The 21,697-nt window shown below is 41.2% G+C and overlaps 1 protein-coding gene across 1 annotated transcript in view; it reads left to right on the forward strand.

Moving 5' to 3' along the window:
• rg (A kinase anchor protein rugose) overlaps positions 1 to 21,697 on the forward strand; it is a 488,645-nt gene that overhangs the window by 53,282 nt on the left and 413,666 nt on the right. The window contains exons 22-26 of the mRNA XM_080278156.1: positions 438 to 630; positions 6,476 to 6,603; positions 8,131 to 8,229; positions 15,932 to 16,094; positions 16,861 to 17,250. Of these exons, the coding sequence (XP_080134282.1) occupies positions 438 to 630; positions 6,476 to 6,603; positions 8,131 to 8,229; positions 15,932 to 16,094; positions 16,861 to 17,250 (973 nt within the window). The remainder of the gene's footprint in view (positions 1 to 437; positions 631 to 6,475; positions 6,604 to 8,130; positions 8,230 to 15,931; positions 16,095 to 16,860; positions 17,251 to 21,697) is intronic.

Below are 21,697 nucleotides of genomic sequence, written 5' to 3' on the forward strand. Positions count from 1 at the left end.
GATACTTGATTTTTTTCTTCTTTACTCGGGACGTAAAATGTTTAATGGAGTGACACTATCTTTTTACTGTATTTACTAAGTTATTTTTACTCCTGGTGGTCTGCTGGGTTATGGCACTCCATCCAGGTGTGGCATTCAGTTATTTTTAATCCAAGGACTGTCAATTATAGGTTAGTAATTGGTCACTTTTGCTATCAGCATCTGGATTGAGTAGCCAAGTCTCAGGCCCCTGTGCTCCTGATACGGTAATAAAGAAAGTGGATGGTGGATATGAACTCATAGTGTTGTTTGAAGATTTCAGCATGGAGTCACTCTGTTCAGTCATTTGTCTGAATAGTATTGTTTATCTCATTTAAAGACTCATTCATGTTTATTTACCATTTCTGTATAAGTATATATATTTGCTTCACTTGCTCATGTGTTTTAATGTACCTCAGGAGGAGACCAAACAAGCTCAGTTCCTGTCTCTTGCCATCGTGTACTTCATCTCAGTGTTGATGGTGTCCAAGTACAGGGATATCCTTGAACCTCCTGCCAATGCACCCCCACCTGCTTCACCCCCACCTCCTCCGCCTCCCCCATCACAAGCACCTCACACGAATGGAACTTTTTCACAACACCATTTCTCAGGTGAGTCCATTATATAATCATTTGCTTGTATGATATTGGTATGTATGTTGTTGGAGAATGTTTTGGGAGTTATGTATAAAGTGTATTTTTCTTTCTGTCTCTGCATAACGTAATTAATTCACTGCAATGATGAATTTTCATTTTACTTTTTACTATCACCAGACAATTTTGTTCAACTTAGGAAGGGCCTCTACCAGTGAAGGAGTTTAATGAAGGTCATATCTAGGCCCACCAGTACAGAGGGTGTGAAGATAGCAGGAATCTAACAGAGGGGATGTTACCAGGTTCAGGAGAGTACTCTTTCATCATACAGACCCATATGCCTTCATCTTCTGTGATCCCATCTTGCCTTAACCTGTTGATTAAATGCCATAAGTTCTTAACAGTTTTCATATGGATTCTCGGCCATTTGTCAGCTTTATTGCATCTATTTGATCCATATTCTTTTCATCTGGAGACAGCCTCATTTCGCGTTCACCAGGCATTCCGTATTGTCCGAACCTTCTCAGTCACTCTTTTTCCGTATACCATGTCTTCTGAATTCAGGATATTTATTTCCACAGTAGCCTTTGTACTGCTGTTTATTTCCACAGTAGCTTTTGCTCCAACCTCAAGCATCATACTTGTTTATAGGAGTTGTGTCATAGTCTTTTTTTCCATTGTGGTGGTACAGTTCCACTCATGCAGACTTTCAATAAACAGTACAATCTGCTATCTTCTACATTAGTTGTATTGGCAGTTCTCATTATTTGTCAGGGATATTTTCCAAAACATTGCAAAATTTTTCATATAGATGGTGGTGTAAATTGAGAGAAAGTGACTAATGGGTAAGCTTATATATGCAGTGTATATTCAAACTAGTGATCTAGATTTTGTGTGAAGTTTAGGTATGGCATTTAGGTAAGCCATGTGTATGCAAAGGATCCATATTTGTTGTACTGACTCTAATACAATGGCATAATTTTGTTTAACCCTTTAACCGCAGGTGTCATCCCAGAATGACATTGCAAAAACTGGACCAAACCGCGGGTGTCATTCTCGAATGTTTGTGAATATTTTGAATACCCCGCGTTTTTTCCGTGCGCCAATTGTTTCAAGGGAGAGTAGCTATTAAGTTCTTTCACTCCAGCCGACCCCCACCTCCCTCCTCCCACCCCCCGGGCCCCCACCTCCCACCCCCCGGGCCCCCACCTCCCACCCCCCGGGCCCCCACCTCCGACCCCCCGGGCCCCCACCTCCGACCCCCGACCAACATGCATCAGTATCTGTCCAGCTGTGTGAGTGACAACACCGCTGATGTGGCAGTGAAGTGCGGGCAATTACAGTGCCTTTTACCTGCCTCAGTGAACACAGAGTGGGTGTTTATCGTATGTGCAGTGTTCATATATGCTTATAGTATTATTATCAGAATGAGGTTGGCATTTGGTAATGGTGTGTGAGCGAAAAATAGTGATTACAACACCGCTGATGTGGCAGTGAAGTGCGGGCAATTACAGTGCCTTTTACCTGCCTCAGTGAACACAGGGTGGGTGTTTATCGTATGTGCAGTGTTCATATATGTTTACAGTATTATGATCAGAATGAGGTTGGCATTTGGTAATGGTGTGTGAACGAAAAATAGTGATTACAACACCGCTGATGTGGCAGTGAAGTGCGGGCAATTAAAGTGCCTTTTACCTACCTCAGTGAACACAGAGTGGGTGTTTATCGTATGTGCAGTGTTCATATATGTTTATAGTATTATTATCAGAATGAGGTTGGCATTTGGTAATGGTGTGTGAGCGAAGGTAATGGTGTGTGAGCGAAAAATAGTGATTTTAGATCGCTCACCTCTAACGGCACTGCCCATCCAGTGATAGTCAATGAAATCATGAAACCCACATCATTGCAAAGCCGAAGGTTAGTACTTTCTAATGGTACCTTATTTTTCACTCTAGATTTATTCTGTGCAGAGTTATAAAGGTTTAAAGTTTGTTTACATTTTGGCTGAAACCCCCGCGGGAGAGGCCAGTCGGGGCAAAACAATGCCTGCAGTTAAAGGGTTAAGTAATTTTAGCATCTGTACTGTTGTATTTCAATATATGAATGTGCAATGTTACAGTGAATGGAGAGAGACAGGAATTGGTGAGAGCGTTCAAATATCTGGGTACAATGATAGAAAAGAGAGGAAAATGCGCAAAAGAAGTGGAAAGTAAAGTGATACAAGGAAGGAAGGTAGTTGGTGCTATGAAGGTCTTGATGAGAAACAGAGGCTTGAGTGTTGCAGCTGCACGAGGCATACATGAAGGAGTGTTAGTGCCATCTTTAACATACAGGTGTGAGAGATTGTGTGGCATGAAAATGAAAAGTCAGGAGTAAGAGCAGTGCAGATGGGACTGTTGAGGAATGTACTTGGAGTAAAGAGGTTGGATAGGATACGAAATAAAGATTCGTGAAAGGTGCTGAGTGAGGAAGTCTGTGGACACCAGAATCAAAGAGAGTGTACTGAGATGACATGGTCATGTGAAAAGAATGGATGGCAGTAGAGTGGTGAACAAGTTATATCTGAGTGAATTTGAAGGAGGGAGGAGGTGAGGTAGGCCAAGAAGATAGTGGAGAGATTTGGTGGATGAGTATGTGAGGAAGAGAGGTTTGGAAGTTGGTGAGGCTGGGGAACTGACAGGAGATCAAGCTGGCTGGATGAATTTTGTGCGAAGTGCATGACCAGGGATAATTTGACAGCGTTCTGATTGACTGTATCAGATAGGTATATGTGAAGCTACAGTATGTAGTGAAACTTTTTAGCCCATCAGATGGAGCCAGAATTCCATGGGCTTGAATGATGAGTGAATGGAAGCGTCGTCCATTGGATTGGGCAAACACCGGCTGTCTGGATGCTGCTACTCCTCACCCTGCCTTAGGGTGGGAAAGGAGGTCCGGATGATGATGATATGAATGTGGTACAACACTATTAATTTTCTATTGTAATGAATGAACCGTAGTCACCCGAACTTGTAATGCTCCTCACAACTTTCCCTTACCAGCTTCTGATGATAAAGATAAGCAAAGTAAAGAAGACAGGAGTGATCTGGAAACTCTGGCAGACAAGAATGAAATACTGGCTATGTTGCAACAAGAAAATATCTCTGTACTGGCCCAGGACAAAGATGAAGGGGCAGCCATCTTGCCCACTGATATCCCTACCCCAATTGCTACCATATCATGTCGAACCCAGGAGAAGATGGGGTTAGTGGAACCCCAAGCATCTCCATCAATTTCCCTTACTTTGTCTGTAGCCTCCAAAAGCCTTAAGCAAACACATCCGACAGCATGTATGTCAGATGATAAAAAACAAACAGGAGAGTCTGCTGGCACTTCACATGGAGGAAAGAACTCCCCTTCAGGTACAAAGGGGGCTGCACCAACATTTCCAGCATTCACTCAGACACTGGACCCCAAATACATGCTTGGGAACACCTCTGCTGGGCTTCTTGGGAAGGAGAAGAAGAACTGGAAACTCAGTCTATTTGGTGGCCTTGGTGGAGAAAAGCCCTTAAAAAGTGAGCAAGAGGAGCAGGCTTCAAAGGAAGTGAAAGGCAGTCCATCTGCCATGAAGAACAAGAGTTCAGAAGGTACAATGTTTGTAGAATTGTGGAGCCAAGTAGAAATTTTGAGATACTTTTGAAATGTGTTTATCTTTGCTAGGTACAGGTGGTGCTTTTACGTACAGACTAAAAGTTCCACCACAACCTGGCTCTTGTTGCCTCACCAAGTGTCTGTACAAGTCTCAGTCCAGGAAACTGTAGCTGATACTTGTGCATTATTTGTCTCACAGTATCTATTTGAAAGCACTAGTAGCATTTTTCCCTCTTTAGAGGAAGTGCTGTATTCTCCAGTATTTTTGAAGACAGTAAAAGTAGGTATTTGGATTGTTGCAGTTATGTATATTTGCACTTTGAAGTTGTTTCCACTGTGATTATGGTGGAGTCCCTGAATTTGTGTTACTCCATCCTCTTTAGTGTATGGCAGCAATCGCACTTGACAGTTTATTCTCTGGTAGAGTAGCGTTATGTCTGCTGTGTCTACTGGTATTAAGATTTTGTCAAACTGCACATAACATTATTGAACTGCGTGATGTATAATTGTATCCTATGTTGATAGGTATGCAGTATTTTTATTTAATGACACTGTATGAAGTGCCACTTGGCTTTGCACTTGCATATTACTGTGGGCAATCACTCATTTTGAAATGCTGTAAGTATTTGATTCCAGATTAACAGGAAAGTAATTGCTGAAACCAAATTCTCTGTAGTTTGTCAGTGGTTTACCTTGTGATATACTGTGTTGTCATCTTTAAATGCACATAGCTGTCTGCTAGTAATTTGCACAGTATATGCAGAATATTTTATAGCCAAATGAATTTTCATGCATCTGCCAGCAATTTGCGCTGTATGAATTTTCTGTGCAGAGTATTTGATACACAAATGAATTTTAATGCATTTCAATAATGGTGTTGATTATATTGTATTACCAAATGAAGATATTACAGTACTGTATATTTTCACTTGCCATATAGCTGATTATTAAGAATTAACATCTCATTGACTGTAAAAGTTCCTGTAGCTACGGTATATTATGTCATTTTACCATCCGATATCTCGTTTCTTAGAGACTTTGCTGTCATTTCCTACTCAGGTACTAGCGATGTCACTTTGAACTATTTCTTTGGTTGTCAGTCGTATACTACCACAACTACCTGCAGCTAAGGCCTCCCACAGAGTAATGACCTGCAACTCTTCCCTTGTATTTTTTCCAGGTTGACATATGTTTAATTATAATTTTTTATTGCCTACAACTAAACAAATAAATATGTGCAGATTAAGCAGAGATGCAATATGAGTGTATACATTGTAGAACTTTTTTTTTGGCCAGTATCCATCCATCCATCATCCAATCCTACGATGCCCTACGAGGAGTGTAGGAGCCTGGCGCTAGGCAAGTTGGTCCTGACATTTAAGATGAGAGTGACCAGCCTCACTCATCCCTGAGTGGCATTACATGAGCAATAAATCCCAACCATCCTTTGGATATAAACCTTCACCGGCTCTATCCCATTGGAGCACCGTAATTACCCACTAAACCACCAGGTGCCAAAATTTGGTCATATGGTTACCACCTAGCATTGTAAATGGTTTCCTGGTGTACAGGAAACCATTTGGCTTGTCACTTAGTGTAGAGTTACCCACAGGCAGAAGGAAGAGGAAAGAATGACGGAAAGAAAGAAGAGGGAGTGTAAAGTCACCTGTAGGCAGAAGGATGAGGAAAGAATGAAGGAAAGAAAGATAGTAGAGGATGGAAGGAAAGAAGGATGGAGGAGAGGAAAGGGCAGACACCTGAGAGCAGTACTACATCGAGTGAGTGGATGGTGAGCGCCCCCAGTATCAAAAGAAGTAAATGAGAGCAACACAACTTAATCATGTTCATTTTGTTGTTGGAAAAAACTTTGAAATAAACCTCCACTGCACTTAGATAATGAACTCTACACTATCCATATTTACGGGATTTATTTTCTTGGCCCCCTTCCCACCCCCATCACAATTCAGCTTATCCTACCCATCTCTTTGTACCCCACACTCTGTTCTCTTCCCCATATTTTCATTCTTGAAGGGTGTCTTAAAAAAAAAAAAAATTCAACCACTTAGACAACAACACCCACTGACTGCCCTGTATAATGTGGGATGCAAAGTGGTCATATCTAACAAACACTGGTATCACAAGTTTTCTTTCCGTTTGCAGTGTAAATTTTGAGCTTGTGGCTGTTTATCTCTTGTTAGTCACCTGGTTAACCCACTGTCTGTTCCACAAGGTACAGAGCGAACAGGTGAGGTGGATGAAGATGGTGAATATGAAGTGATAGTGGTGGACCAACACAACTCCTCCATCCTCGCATCTGACCACTGTTCCAATGCTTCATCAGGACCCCCTTCCCTAAAGGTGGGTGTTTCAGTTTTTCCTTTAGTGTTTCATTTGTATAATTTCTGTACTGTGAGTTTTCAGCAGTACATTAAATTGGCATATAGAGCTTTTATGTCAGTATTTGGTAAGATTTATAAATTGGTAGAGGCATGCTGCTCTGTAAATAGATCTTTTTCAATCCAGTGAGTACTTCATTTAATTGTATGAGGTGTGATAATATACAGTACAAATATATGTAGTTCTTGTGATTTTACATGTTATTATAAGAACAGAATCCAGGTTTGACTGCCTGTGTGTGTAATTTTCTTTATATTCACATTCAGATTGGTTTTGGTCTACATGTTTTTTATATTGTATGGCTTTTATAGTTGTATAGAAACATTTTGAAACAAAATTCAGATTCTGGCTTTCCATAAAGCAGATTATATGATGTTTGTACAAAGAGGTAGTTAGTAGGTGAACATATTTGTGGAGAAATATGCATCCAGAAGGTTGTAATATTTTCAGCCTGTACTTTTTTTTTTTTTTTTTTTTTTTTTTTTTTTTTCTGAGTCATCAAACAGGAAGCAAAAGATCACATAGAAGTAGATGGGTAATCGGTCAGATGTTAGTAATTAGACAGTATTAGTGTGTATGGTAATTTATTAGTGAGTTCACAACTGGCACCATTAATTTGTCTTAACCCTGTGACTATCACAGAGTTTGAATTCCATCAGCCTAATAACTGCACTCCAGTACTTGTAACACATGAAGGGTACTGAGCACTGTATAGTGTGTGTGTGTTTATGTGTGTGTGTTTGTGGGATGTTGGTTGTCTGTTTTCAGTATTTCCTCACTAGATGATCATGTATTGGCACTTGCTAATGATCAGAGCTCCAGACATAACATAAGGGAAGTGTCAGCAGTATGGAGGAGGCTCTAGGTTTATTGCAAGAAAATAGTGGTTAGTTTGTTATAATCTGTCAAAGAATTAGAGCGGAATATTAGTTTGGAAAACCAGTTAAGTGGCATTATGCCCTCCCATTGAAAGGAATTGATGAAGGAAATATTCTAGATTGGTGATTGAAACTAAACGCTTCACTTAATTTGATGATACACATCTAGTCTGCTGCATCTTCTGTAAGCTAATTTTCTAGTTGCAGTCCCTGGCTAGAATACAGACATATTTGTATTGCCGTGCTTAATGGAGTAAAGTACAAGTGTTTCTCCTGCTTACACCCATGAGGCTGGTTTTGATAAAGATTAGTATTGAATTATTGTAGATGTTAACCATATGTAACCCATTAAGGTTTACATCAGAGGGGTAGTTAGAATTTATTGTTAATGTAATACCACTCAGTGATTCAGGCAAGTAATTGATCATTTGCTCTGAATGTTTGGATTGGGCCTTATTGGCATAGCCACTACACTCCTTGCGGTACTATAAAAGTTTGGTTGATAGATAGAGAGATAGATTATAAAACTTACCCTTACTTTCACCTGTGCTTTGTGAGTGTAATCCAGTAACCACTAACCTGTCTGTCCCTCCCTTGCTGCCCACTCCAGTCTAACCACACACTAGGCCCAGTCCCCAAGTACGCGTGTAATGCGTATGGGGCCAAGGTAACCAAGCCTGCCCCCCGCACCTCCATGATCACCCCAAAGGTAAACAAAGAGATATCTGCTGCATCTGCCCTCACCTGCCGACGCCCAAGAAGTTTTCATATTTTTACTTTTGTTGTTTTGGCTTTCAAGGAGTTTCGGACTTAGGCGTGTGATGTGTTTTATATACTGTATATATTTTTGGCACATTGCTTCTGCTGCACTGGTTTTTATATGTGTTAATTGATGTTGCTTTGAATGTCTTAAGTCCAGCCTCTGTACTGTAATTGGATTTTATGTTGAATAGTAAATTAAGTGAATTATTATACTGTACAGTACTTTTTCAGTTTCTTAGTCCTTTTTATCTAAATTTGTTAATTTATCCATTATATTGTATATGCTTTAAATCTTCTGCATTAGCAGCTCAGTTGTTTATTATATGAAAAACAAAATGTATAATTCGCTAAAAACTTGGTCCTTAAATTCTGATTTTTCAGAAATTTTCTGAAGTGTGTGAAAACATTGTGCAAATCCTATTACAGCTACAGTGGTGCACAGAATGGATGGGATAAATGTGTAGCACTAGATTTAATATTTTCTTTTTTCTTCTCAATTTTTATTAGTTATATCCACATAATGCACTTAACTTATGGTCCAGTGCACTGTAGTAGATAAAGACTCATCATACAGTAAAGTTGCATGTTAGTTTGTGTTATTCATCACACTCTGAAGTAAATGTGGTCACACAGTGTGCATAATATTTGGATGTTTCGTAGGATTCAGAACCAGATGCCAGTTGAATACAGCTGAGTCACTTTTTATGGCAAGTTTGTTTACATGGATTATCACCTACACAGCATGGTATTGCCAGAACCTTAAAAAACAGTGGATGTGGTGTGATAAGCCACACATATGATATGCATTATACAATGCACAGAACTCAATTAATCCAGAAAGATATCATCACTGCTAGTGTGTGCAGTCATCTGTATGGTGACAGACTTACTTCTTGGACTAAGTTACCAATACTTTTATGATACTGACAGTGTCCCCTGTTGACTGTCCCGCCCATATACCAGCCTTTTATTCTCATAGACCAGTGGGTTTTATATTTTTATACAGCTGTGTTACGATGGAGAGGGATGCCTTTGTGTGGTGGCACTTGTATAACCAGACAGTGTAGCTTCCTGGTTACACTTTATGAATAATAACCTCCCTATTCACCCAAAAGGAGGAAGATAGACAGCAGGATGTAGGCAGCTTCAGCCTTGAATGACGAGGTTCATGTTCAGACAAGCCTGGGACAACAACAACAACAACAACAACAACAAAAATAACAACAGCATAGGAGTGATAGAACTGTTGACATGCCTAACCAGCTGCAGTTTATCCTGAACCCCTCAAGGAAGGTTGAAGTGAACCATAGAGTGCATTGAATCATATTGACTGTAATTGTATTGGTGGTGGTGATGAAAGCAAGGCATCTGTCACCGATTATTATTAAGTGAATAAATTAACAATAATTTAGTATTACAGTGTTAGGTGGGGGCACTCGCAATCCACTCGCTCGATGTAGTGTTGCTCTCGGGTGTCAGCCCTTTCCTCTCCTCCATCCTTCTTTCCCTCCATCCTTTTCTGTCTTTCTTTCCTTCATTCTTTCCTCATCCTTCTGCCTACAGGTGACTTTACACTCCCTCTTCTGTCTTTCTTTTCTTCATTCTTTCCTCTTCCTTCTGCCTGTGGGTGACTCTACACTGAGTGACAAGCCAAATGTTTTCTTGTACACAAGGAAACCATTTACTACACTGGATAGTAACCATATAACCAAATTTTGGCACCTGGTGGTTTAGTGGGTAATTACGGAGCTTCAATCGGATTGAGCCAGTGAAGGTTTATATCGAAGGGGTGGTTGGGGTTTACTGCTCACGTAATGCCTCTCAGGGATGAGTGGGGCTGGTCACTCTCATCTTAAATGTCAGGACCAACTTGCCTAGCTCCAGGCTTCTACGCTCCTAATGGGGCAATGTAGGATTGGATGATGATGATGATGATGGTGGTGATTTAGTATTATACATGATTGTGGGGGAGGAGGGATGAAATGGACTGGCATGGAAAAATAGGGAATGCAGTTGGGGATTAGAATGGAATTCAGCCACACACATACCATCTACACAGCATGCACTCAGAGCATTGCTGAATAAAATTAAGTTTTGCTGTGTCCAGTATTCATCTTTCTGCAACCTTGACTGTGTATTTTTGTGTTCATGTTGTTGTATTAATTAAATTTCATCCTGATACTTTTACTTGTATACCAGAAGCTGAAATTTATACAGTACATGAAAGAGTCTTTGTTAAAATTACGTTGGAAGGCACATCCAGTAATTTCAGCTTGGATTGTGTTAGGGAATATGAACAGTTTTATTTCCCGATGGTTGCATTTTAATCCATGTCTTCTCAGTTAGATAAAGTACAGGCTTAACACCAGTTTTCTGGCACCCTTGATTCCAGAGCCTTGCTGGAAGAACCGTTTTGCTGGACAAACCGAGGCCATGTACGGTATTTCACATAAAAATTCGGACCAACAGAGGTCACATACAGTATATTATACTGTAATTCAGCAATATGTCTCTGACCCACTATCTCTCGGTGCTACCACACTCATGTTCTAATTTAAGTTCATTTTGGAACAACTGAACCTGGTTCGTTATCAAACTGCTTGACAAGTCCACATCATCTGACGACGTTCAAAATTATTCCACCATCTCTCGCTCATGCTCTGTACTCTTAACATCTTTCATTGTTTTCCTAGTGTTCATTTGGTTATTCGAATCACTGTCTGCATAGAATTTCAGTATTTTTTCCCCTTTGTTTCTTTATATCATCAGCAGTAGGAGAGCCAGTACCGTATGTGTTGCACAGTTTCCGCATGGGAACACCACAATCCAATTTTTTCAACAGTTTTCCGCTAACTTGCTTTGTTGTTTTTGTTTTTAGCATAATAAAAATGCCTTACTGCATTAAAGATCCACAAATAGCTGCTAATAAACCATCATGACCAGACACGAGTGAAAATGTATGTGAATATATGGGCTGCCAGTGAGGTAAGTCACTAGGTAGCTAGTTATGTATCAGTCACTGGCAGTGGTGTGTCTTGTGGCAGCTGGCTTCCACACGCAAACAACCCCAAAACATAATAACACTTAATGCACTACACTCACTTATAAAGTGTTTTAGTAGATGCCAGTGATGGAAATGACCTTTTGATTTGACTATGGTATTAATCAAGATTAACTGAATTGGTGCTATGGTATGTAAGAGTAAACTTACTAAGAACAAGAAGTGTGACGAGAAGTGCCGTATTAACAGGAACAGAAATTTATGGTCAGGAATGGTTACTTGTGAGAATTTTGTATTCACAGACGTAATTCATTGATCAGAATTCTGGCTAACAAAGTTAGTTTGGAGAAATATGAGAGAAAACAGTTGTCTGGCTTATGATCGAGAGGAGCAGAATCAGTGTAAACAGTGCAGATCCAGTTCTGCAAATCGTAACAAAGTTAGTTTGGAGAAATATGAGAGAAAACAGTTGTCTGGCTTATGATCGAGAGGAGCAGAATCTGTGTAAACAGTGCAGATCCAGTTCTGCAAATCTTTTTCAGGGGTTATTATTCAGATGTTAGGCAAAAACTTGAGTGTAAAAGCGTGGACCCTGAGCCAACTAACATTTATTTCCATTTATTGCTTTGTTTGGTATTCGAAGGGGTTTCATCATAACAGTACAGTAGTTTGTCAGACAAATTAACCATGATCAAGGAGGTTTGACTATTAGAATACTATAGACAGGTGTTCGTTTCGTTCGTTTCGTTTCGTTTTTAAAGGCTCCAACATGCTTGCATGTGTCGGCCTTGGTCACCTAATGGCGGCTCTCCATGCTGCACGATCCATTGCAGCCTCCCTGTTCAGTCCCTTAACCCTAAGGTCACACTTAATGACCTCATCCCATGTCTTTCTCGGTCTACCCCTCATAACCCCACCCCCAATATTAACACTTCTCACCTTCCTCACCCAATTATCATCCCCCATCCTCTCCACATGTCCAAACCACCTCAATCTACCTCCCCTCATCACAACACCAATACACTCCAGTCCCATCCTACCTCTCAACTCTTCCATTGTAAACCCAGCCCCTTCAGGCCTTGGACGCAGGGACGCACTGCACATCCACCTAATCATTGTCATTTCTGTACGTCTGAGCCGGCGAATGTCTTCCTCCTTCACTGCCCAGGTCTCACTGCCATACAGCATTACACTCCTAACACATGCTGCATACAAAGACCCCTTAGCACGTAGGGAGAGCCCTCTCAATGTCAGGAGAGGCAAGAGCTCCCTGAACTTCTTCCAACCACTTCTCACCCTAGCCACAGAGCTAGCTCCAGCTCCACCTCCAGCACACAACATGTCTCCCAAATAACAAAACTCTTCCACTCACTCAAGAGATTCACCAGCAAGTTCAATCCTTTCACGTCTGACGATCTCCACCTGCTCACCCCGGCACGCCGTACACATAAAATCAGCATTATCTCGCAGTCTACCTCTGATACCACTACATCTCTTATGCACCCATTTATCACACACACCGCACAAGATGGAATTACTTCCCACGCCCTTGTGGCAAACTGCACATGGCCACTCTCCTTCGTCTTTGACAGTACCACCACCAATCCTAGATATCATCACTTTTGTTTTATCTGCATTTACCCTTAAACCCTTTTGCCCCATACCATCTCTCCACTTCCTAAACCTTTCCTCCGCCTCCCTTTCATTCTCTGCAGTCAACACCAAATCATCAGCATACAACAACTCCCACGGGAGTCCGTTTCTAAAGTCACGTGAAAGGGCTTCAAGTACCATGATAAACAACATGGGACTCAAGACTGACCCCTGGTGCACACCAACATTCACGGAAAACTCATCACTCAAATCTCCATTCACTCTCACCTGGGTGTGAGCACCCACATACATGGCCATAACCACCCTAACCAGCCACTCCTCCAAGCCAAGCTTTCTCATTGCCCAGGTGTTGATGCATGATACCACCACTGACACTTGCATCTTTCTTAGAAGTCATAGATAGGGGTAAACATAAGCAAAAATAAGCTAAGAATCAGACAGAATACATGGATCACCACAAAGATAAGCAGTGTAAGCAATTCAAGTGATCATGTACTACACTTAACATTATTTGGGGTTGCCTGGTAAACTTGTCTGGCTGGCGCAGGAATTTCAAGTGCCTTCTTGTAATTTTGTCGGATTAAAAGAGGTGCTGAACGATCCAATGATGGAATATTGGTGTTGTATGTGTACTGTGCTCACACAGACCATGATAGTGTGTAATAGCATGTGTAATTATGTTTTCCACATTAACAAGAACATCTACATTAAGTATGTGATGGTAATGTTCAACATTACTGCATAATATGTTGACAGTTCTTATACGTGTATGTTGTGTTACATCCACAGTTTTCAGATTTGCTAATGTGTTGAAGTTACATGTTCCCTTTTCATGCCATTTGTATTTGGTTATGGTGGTGGAGTGTGGCAGGCAGGCAAGCATGTTTGGCTTCTGAATAGTTTTGCTGGAGTATGTAATCTATGTTTCCCTTTTTTTTAAGTTCTTGGAGAATGTGAGTGCATTCAAGTACTTGGGTAGTGTGATGAGTAAGGATGGAACTTTGGGGGATGAAGTACGTGAAAGGGTACAGCAGGGAAGAAAGGTTGTTGGTACACTGGAAGCAGTGATGAGAAATAGGGAGGTGAGTATGGAAGTTAAGAAGTCACTGCATGATGGTATTGTGATCCCGACCCTGACGTATGGAAGCGAGGCGTGGACCTTGCAAGAGGGGAACAAGTCAAGAGTGAGAGCAGTGGAAATGAGTTACTTGAGAGGAGCATGTGGAGTGACGTGGAGGGACAGGTTGACGAATGAAGAAGTGAAGGAACGTTGTGGGGTAGATGTGGATGTGGTTGAAAAGATTAGGAGAAATACACTGAGGTGGTTTGGACATGTGGAGAGAATGGAGAATGAAAGACTGACTAAGAGGGTGTATGTAGGTGAGGTGGAGGGAGGGAGAGGGAGAGGTAGACCGAGGATGAGGTGGAGGGATGGAGTTGAGAGGTATATGAGGGAGGGGGGGGTGAGTTGGGGGGAGGGGAGTGAAATGGTGGGTGACAGAGTGACTTGGAGGCGTTTTGTCTGCGGCCACCCTTTGCGGGATTAGGGCGTCGGGCTATAGATAGATAGATAGATAGATCTTTTTTTTGTTGTGTGTAAACTCAGGTTTTCAGCATAAACTAAAATAGGTTAGAATTACTTGTATGTTAATTTCATAAATATTATTACATTTATAGAAACTAAGCATTAGCCAAGTAACAGGAAATTCTGGGATGTTGGTAAGTTCATAGAAACATTGGTGTTTTTTAAGGATGTTTGTTACCCAGGCTATGTATTAGGCATTATATTTACTAAGAATTAATTAAGTTCATTCTTGTTCTTCACTACATTAGCTGATAGAGAGGTAGAGAATGTGGTTTTCATGCAGTACATGTGTTTCAACTGTGTTGCTAAATTGTGAAATACCTTAAATAATTTATATTATATTCACTTATCCTTCATACAGCTGTTGAAGTATTTCTCAACCTTTCATGCTTAGCACTTTGTCCATATCTATCACCAAGGTTATTTCTCTTATAGTACCAGTGGAGGCTCTTGACTTTAGATGGGTCTCATGTGGCAGTAATCTATTGCATATTTTATTGTGAACTTTTTTTTTTTTTAATTTAAGTACAAAAAAATATGATTGGTTAATCATCATCATCATCATCATCATCATCGTCGTCATACGGACCTCCTTTCCCACCCTAAGGCGGGTTGAGAAGTAGCAGTGTCCAGACAGCCAAAATTTGCCCAATTCAAATGGGCCATGCTTCCATTCGCTCATCATTCAACTCCACAGAATCCTGGCTCCATCTGATAGGCTAAAAGGTTGCACCATGTACTGTAGCGTCACATATATACAGTACATAAAAATGGAGTTCTTTGGTCATGATCATTCCCTGTCTGAGGGTTCCAAGGAAGAAGCAGGGTGTCTGAGATAATGATGATGGTGATGATGATGATGATGACAAACTCTGACCACACTTAGCTCAATTCACTTTTTTTTTTTTTTGACCCAAATGAATGAAAACCTCAGTACTCCACCAACCTATGAGTTGGGTCTCCTCTCAGCACGCACTGTTTTCCAGTATTAAAGGGTTGTCTCCTTGATGATCATTTAACAAATTTCCCGTTTTGCTTCTCCCTATTGAAGAAATTTGCTTATACAGTATATGGAAATGTTTTTTTTTTTTGAGAAGATACATCACTTTCTGCCCATTGTGGACCCTTTTGCAGCTTTTAGCTTTCCTTCTCTCACCCACTTTACATTTTTCACTCTTAACATGGTCTATAATTGCCTTCTTACCATCTTTAGTGCAGAGTTGTAGCAATAGATGAGGGCAAATATGATACTGATCATGAAGAGGTATGAAAGGGATGTAGAGCTGTAGCATTGTTTTTTTTCTGCTGATGAGGTAAGTGAAATAAGTTGCTAAAGAAAAAAAAAAAACCTTCACCACACTAAGGTGGTAATTCACGAACATGCATATCAACAGCAGCTTCATATCCTACCTCCATCTTCCCACACTCACTGGCTTTCTGTCACTGCAGGGTGTTGATGTTGGTGAGGCGGGTAGTGAGGCTGGGGAGGAGCAGCCACCACCGCCACCAGCTGCCACTCAGCAGCCGCCACCGCCACCTGATGAAGCGTGGACGGATGTCAACCTCAATGATGCAACGCCAGATGAAGTTGACGCAAAGTCTCAAAAATCAGGTAGGTTGGGTTACTGTGTGATTCACAAGATACAGTATTGTTTTACAAGCATTTCTCTGCCTAAGTCGGATTTTTTTTTTTTTTTTTTTTTTTTTTTTAATGCAGGTTGTACTGTAAATTTCATTGTCGTAGGTGGTGGCGACTCACTGGATGTAGTGTAGCCTGCTTCTTCCTTCATCTTTATCATTCTTTTTCTGTGTCTGCCCTCCTCTCGTCCTATTTCCCTCATCTTTCCTGTCATTATTACTCTTTTCTCTTTTTCAGGTGGCTTTACATTGAGTGACAAGCCTAGTAGTTTCCTTTAAGCTAGGAGACCATTTACAACACTGGGTGGTAACCATATAACCACTCCATACATGTTCCCTATGTTTCAGCAAGTGGGTTGGCAGAGGGTTTGTGCCCCTCACTGTAAAACCACTATTTGAGAGACAAATGGCTACCCCTTATGGGATTATGGCATCTGGCTGAAGATAGGTAGATAGATAAGTACTGTAAGTTGGAGAAAACCGCCAATAATCTTTGTAGGTAGTAACAGAACTTTAGTAGGTATTTTTCTCTAAGTTAGTGTTGACTTACAGGAAAAAAATAAGACATCTCATAGCAAGGACTTATATGCTGTGGAAGCCTTCAGCTGCAAATGTGTTTAACAAGATTCCAGCCCACCTTATTGTATTGTTGCGGTCATAGGTTTGGATCGTACACACCTCATTATAATACGAAAAATGAGGTTATGAAGGAGATGGTGATGTAATAATTTCCATTGCAGTGTATGGAGTTACCGAAACGGGAGAGATGCCACAGTTATCACAGCAGCTACCAAACCAGCAGCCTCAGTCACTCCCATCGCCACAGACACTAGCACAGCCTGACCCTCAAATGTCAGGTCAGATCTCCGTGCTGTCTTCTCCATCCAACATGCCTGATCCAGTTGCTGCAGTCAAGCGCCATCGCCCGGAGGACTTAAATATCAAGCCCTTCTTGCACTCGGACCTCCCCATCCCAACCCCTTCACGCGAGGCCTCACTCACACAAAAACTGGAAATGGCACTGGGGTCCGTGTCACCTCTACTTCGTGAAATAATGGTTGATTTTGCCCCCTTCCTCTCCAAGACCTTGGTCGGCTCACATGGACAAGAGTTACTCATGGAAGGTAAAGGTGAGGCTGTGGGGTTCGTTTTTTTATAGTATTCCCACCTCTTGACTGATGTGGTCACCTGGGGTTTCATCCTTGTGATCTGTGAAGGAGTTATTCCCAACCTCCCACCCCACCTACCCATCCCAGGACAGCTGTAACTAGTTTGGCATCCCTAGAAGGATTGCCCTTGTTTTGGCTTGTAGCTGTATTTTGAAGCTTGCTGCTAAATTCCCCTTTTGAACAAAAACCCTGCAAATTTATCCAGTTGTATCAGTTACACTCTGCATTGCTTTTCTTCTTTTATGTAGTTGTGTAATGTGCGATAGTTTTTATTCCCAATGTGCCTTCCCTAATGTTAGTTATCCTACTAGTAAGTAACTTCTTGGTAGTAATGCCATTTTACTTTTCTTACTACTGCTAGATGATTCTTCAGTAGCTAAGGAGAGACTTTTCATTGCAACAAATTAGAACACAAACCATATTAATCCTTCCAGCACAACAGCATCATTTGTTCTGGCCACCCCTTACAGGATTAACCCCTTCATTACCGCATCCCCTCCCTCCCCTGGTCAGCTACCCCCCCTGGCAAACTGAATTTCCCCCAGGCATGTCTTTTTCGTGGGGTAGTATTTAGTTTATCATTACATCGTTTCTATTTGCTTTATATTATTTATTTTTGTATTGGTAAGAAGATATTGACCACGAGATGTGTTTATGATATGTTAAAATAATGTACATGACAAAATTACATGTCTAACCAACTGATTTAGTAAACATACAATATACAGATAAATATAGTAGATAGAGATATAAATCAATGATTAGGGAGGAGAATAATGATTGTATTATTTACTTTGTAAGTATGAAGAAGATCCATGAAGAATGAGGTAGGAGACAGGTAGGTCAAAAGTAGGTGGGGGTGGGGTGATGCGCTTCAAGGCCAAACTGATACCAGAATCAGTATCACTTTCCCCACTATTATCGCTCACTTCACCGTCATTCTTAGTCATGTACTCCTCAGAGTCGCTCACAGTCATGTCAGATTGTGTTTCGTTATCATCAGACACTTCTAAGTCACTATCCAAGTCAGATTCATTGCTGTAGGACACCATGGCACAGAAGTAAATCCAAAAGCACTGACACGTTCGGCTGCTTGAAAAAGACTATGGCGTGCTCTCACACACCTTCCCACGGTACCACCACTGTTGCTAAGCTAGTGACAGTCCCCTTACCAAGAAGCATTATCTGGCTATATTATATCACATGTTATAGGGCATTATATATACCAAATTCAAAATATATAGGGTACAATGACCTACACAACATATCTGAGTCATTTTCATAAAACTATGCCCCATGGCAGGGGCATATGGCAGGGGAGTGTTGCATCAGTGACAAAATTGCCATATGTCATCACACATAGGATCACAAAACACCCAAACCAAGGAAGAGGAAGCCCAATAGGCCCCTATAATGATCGTGAGTACCCTAGTACTCACGATCGTATTCGGTTCCACTGCCGACATTTAATTTTGAGTAAGGGGGTACACATTTCGGAAATTCGTTAAAGAAGGAGTTAAGGGATCTGGCTGTAGATAGATAGATAGATAGTGTTGGGAAACTATGGGCGGATAGTTTTATTTAGCTCTGATACCTCCTTTTGTGAAGAAGTTAACAGAGACAGTTAACTTTATATTAACTAATCAGAAGTGATGTTGAAGTTTTGATCGTTTTTCTCACAGCGACATGTTGAGAAGCTCAGGAGTAATTTTTAACTCTTATCTACCACACAGTAATACATTCTACAATTCTGTGTCATTCAAGGATTAATATAAGTTTGATTATTCATTAGAGAATACAATGGGGCAAGTGCAGGGCTCTTTTTTTTTTTTTTTTTTTTTTTTTTTTTTTTTTTTAATGCGAGGAAGAAGGAACCAAAGGCCATGAGCCCGCAGTAACAGTTCCCTCCAAGAGAAAAACAAAATACAATAGAGAGCCAAATTCAAGATCCGATCATTTTGAGATGCCTGGACACACAGCGTTTGAAAGACTGGAGATCATAGGCAGCAGGAAATACAGATAGAGGGAGACAGTTCCAGAGCTGACCTGTTGCATAAATGAAAGACTGGGAGTAACGGTTAACTCTTGCATTAGAGAGTTGGACAGAAAAGGGATGAGAGTTTGCCGCCAGACGGGTGCTACGCGCCCGTTGTAGAGGTGGAGGAATGCAAGCAGACAGTTCAGAGGAGCAGTGACCATTAAAGTAGCGATAGAAAAGAGATAAAGATGCAACAGTGTGGCGAAGAGACAGAGGTTGAAGGGAGTCGGTAAGAGGAGGAGAGTTAATGAGACGAAAAGCCTTTGACTCCACCCTATTGAGAAGAGCTGTATGTGGGGAGCCTCCCCACACATGAGAGTTGTACTCCACACAGGGGCAGATAAAACCCTTGTATAGAGTCAACAATTGTGCAGGGGTAAAGAAGGAGCGGAGTCGGCTCAGCCACAGCTCGCAAATGTGAGTATTTTTTCTCTTCGGTGAACAAATTTTACATGCAAGTTGCCATTTGGTGAGGAGAAAATACATCCACTTCAAAACCCAGTAAACTACAAAATAAGTAAATCTCTCTTAAATGAACAAAAATGCACTTTGTGATCGATTATTAAGTCTTTCCTTGTCGTCATTGTGAATGTTTAAAAATAGACTGACGAACGTTGCCGAGCACTCCAAACTAAAGCCTGGATGTTCCAGAGATGGTTTGTTTACAAATATTGCGGCTCTCAGTCAACTACTAAAATAATTTATTTGGCTCGTAAATCTCAAACCTTAGGAGCCAAGTGGCTCGCAACCATCGGCAGTTAACAAGAGCCCTGAAGTGTTAGGAGTGTAATGTTGTGTGGTAGTGAGACATGGGCAGTTAAGGAAGAGGATAGTTGTAGGCTCGAATATATGGAAATGGCAGTGATTAGGTGGATGTGCAATGTGTCCTTGAATGCGAGGCCGGGGGGGGGGGCTAGGTTTATGATGGAAAGGTTGAGAGAAAGGATGGGATTGGAGTATATTGGTGTTGTGATGAGGAAGGGTGGATTGAGTTGGTTTGGGCACGAGGAGAGGATGGGGGATGACAGTTGGATGTGTAAAGTGAGAAGTGTGAATGTTGGGGGTAGGGATGTGAGAGGCAGACCGAAAAGACCTAGGACGAGGTCATAGAGTGTGACCTTAGGGATAAGGGACTGAATAGGGAGGCTGTCAGAGATCAAGCAGCGTGGAAGGCTGCCATTAGGTGACCAAGGCCGATGCAGGCAGGCATGTTCGAGCCTTTATAAATGAGACAAACAAGATAAATGATTGACCTTGGAATTAATGTGGGTTTATGGTGGATTTTCTTTAAATTTTTTTGATTGTTCACTTATTGAGCAATCTTAGTAAGATTGGCAATCCAAATATGAAACAGAGTTACGTATTGTTTGATCAACAAACAGTATATAAGAATATGAAGGACTGTGTATCAGATTCCATGTCAACATATTGGCATGTTGTGCAATGCAAGTAGTTTATAAGTTAATTAATATTCTGCACTTGTCCTGTGTGCAGTATTACCTTGCATGTTATCTGCAACTTGTGCAGTACAATACTGTATATGATCAGACTGAGGAGCTATGGATGGAATGGCTATAGGCTTAGAAAGTGATCATTAATTGTTTTGGTCATTGGCCCTGCTTTATGGCTGGAGTGTTTAGGATGCTTTATTGTAAAGAGTGAGGTGTGGGGTGCATGTTACTTTATCCCTGTCCCAGTTAAGTACTGTGTATGATTTTTTCTTCTTACCATCTTAGGGGAAGAATGAGATTGAGATAGAAAGTATTCTTCTCTTTCATGTGTCAGGCTTGCTAGATATATACTTGACAACCAGTTCGCTAAGGTCCAGGAATCTTCCTATATGCCACACACCCTCACATGATGCCACTTCAGCAGTAATGCGTCTGTCCATATCGATACTTGCTAGGACTGTCTCCATTCAGGTTTTGTGTACAGTAATGGTACAATTGCAAGTGTTTTTGTGGCATATCACTGGGTCTTGTGGAGGGTCAGTAAGTTTTTTTTTTTTTTTTTTTGTATTACATCCATCCATCATCCAATCCTACATTGCCCCTAAGGAGCATAGGAGCCCGGGGCTAAGCAGTTGGTCCCGACATTTAAGATGAGAGTGACCAGCCTCACTCATCCCTGAGTGGCATTACATGAGCAATCAACCCCAACCACCCCTTGGATATAAACCTTCACCGGCTCAATCCGATTAGAGTGCAGTAATTACTAAACCACCAGGCGCCAAAATTTGGTTATATGGTTACCACCCAGCGTAGTAAATGGTTTCCTGGTGTTCAGGAAATCATTTGGCTTGTCAATCAGTGTAGAGTCACCCACAGGCAGAAGGAAGAGGAAAGAATGAAGGAAAGAAAGACAGAAGAG

The sequence above is a fragment of the Coenobita brevimanus genome, chromosome 72 (genome assembly GCF_032717465.1).
Source record: "Coenobita brevimanus isolate Jiangsu-jjx chromosome 72, ASM3271746v2, whole genome shotgun sequence".
Lineage (NCBI taxonomy): Eukaryota > Metazoa > Arthropoda > Malacostraca > Decapoda > Coenobitidae > Coenobita > Coenobita brevimanus.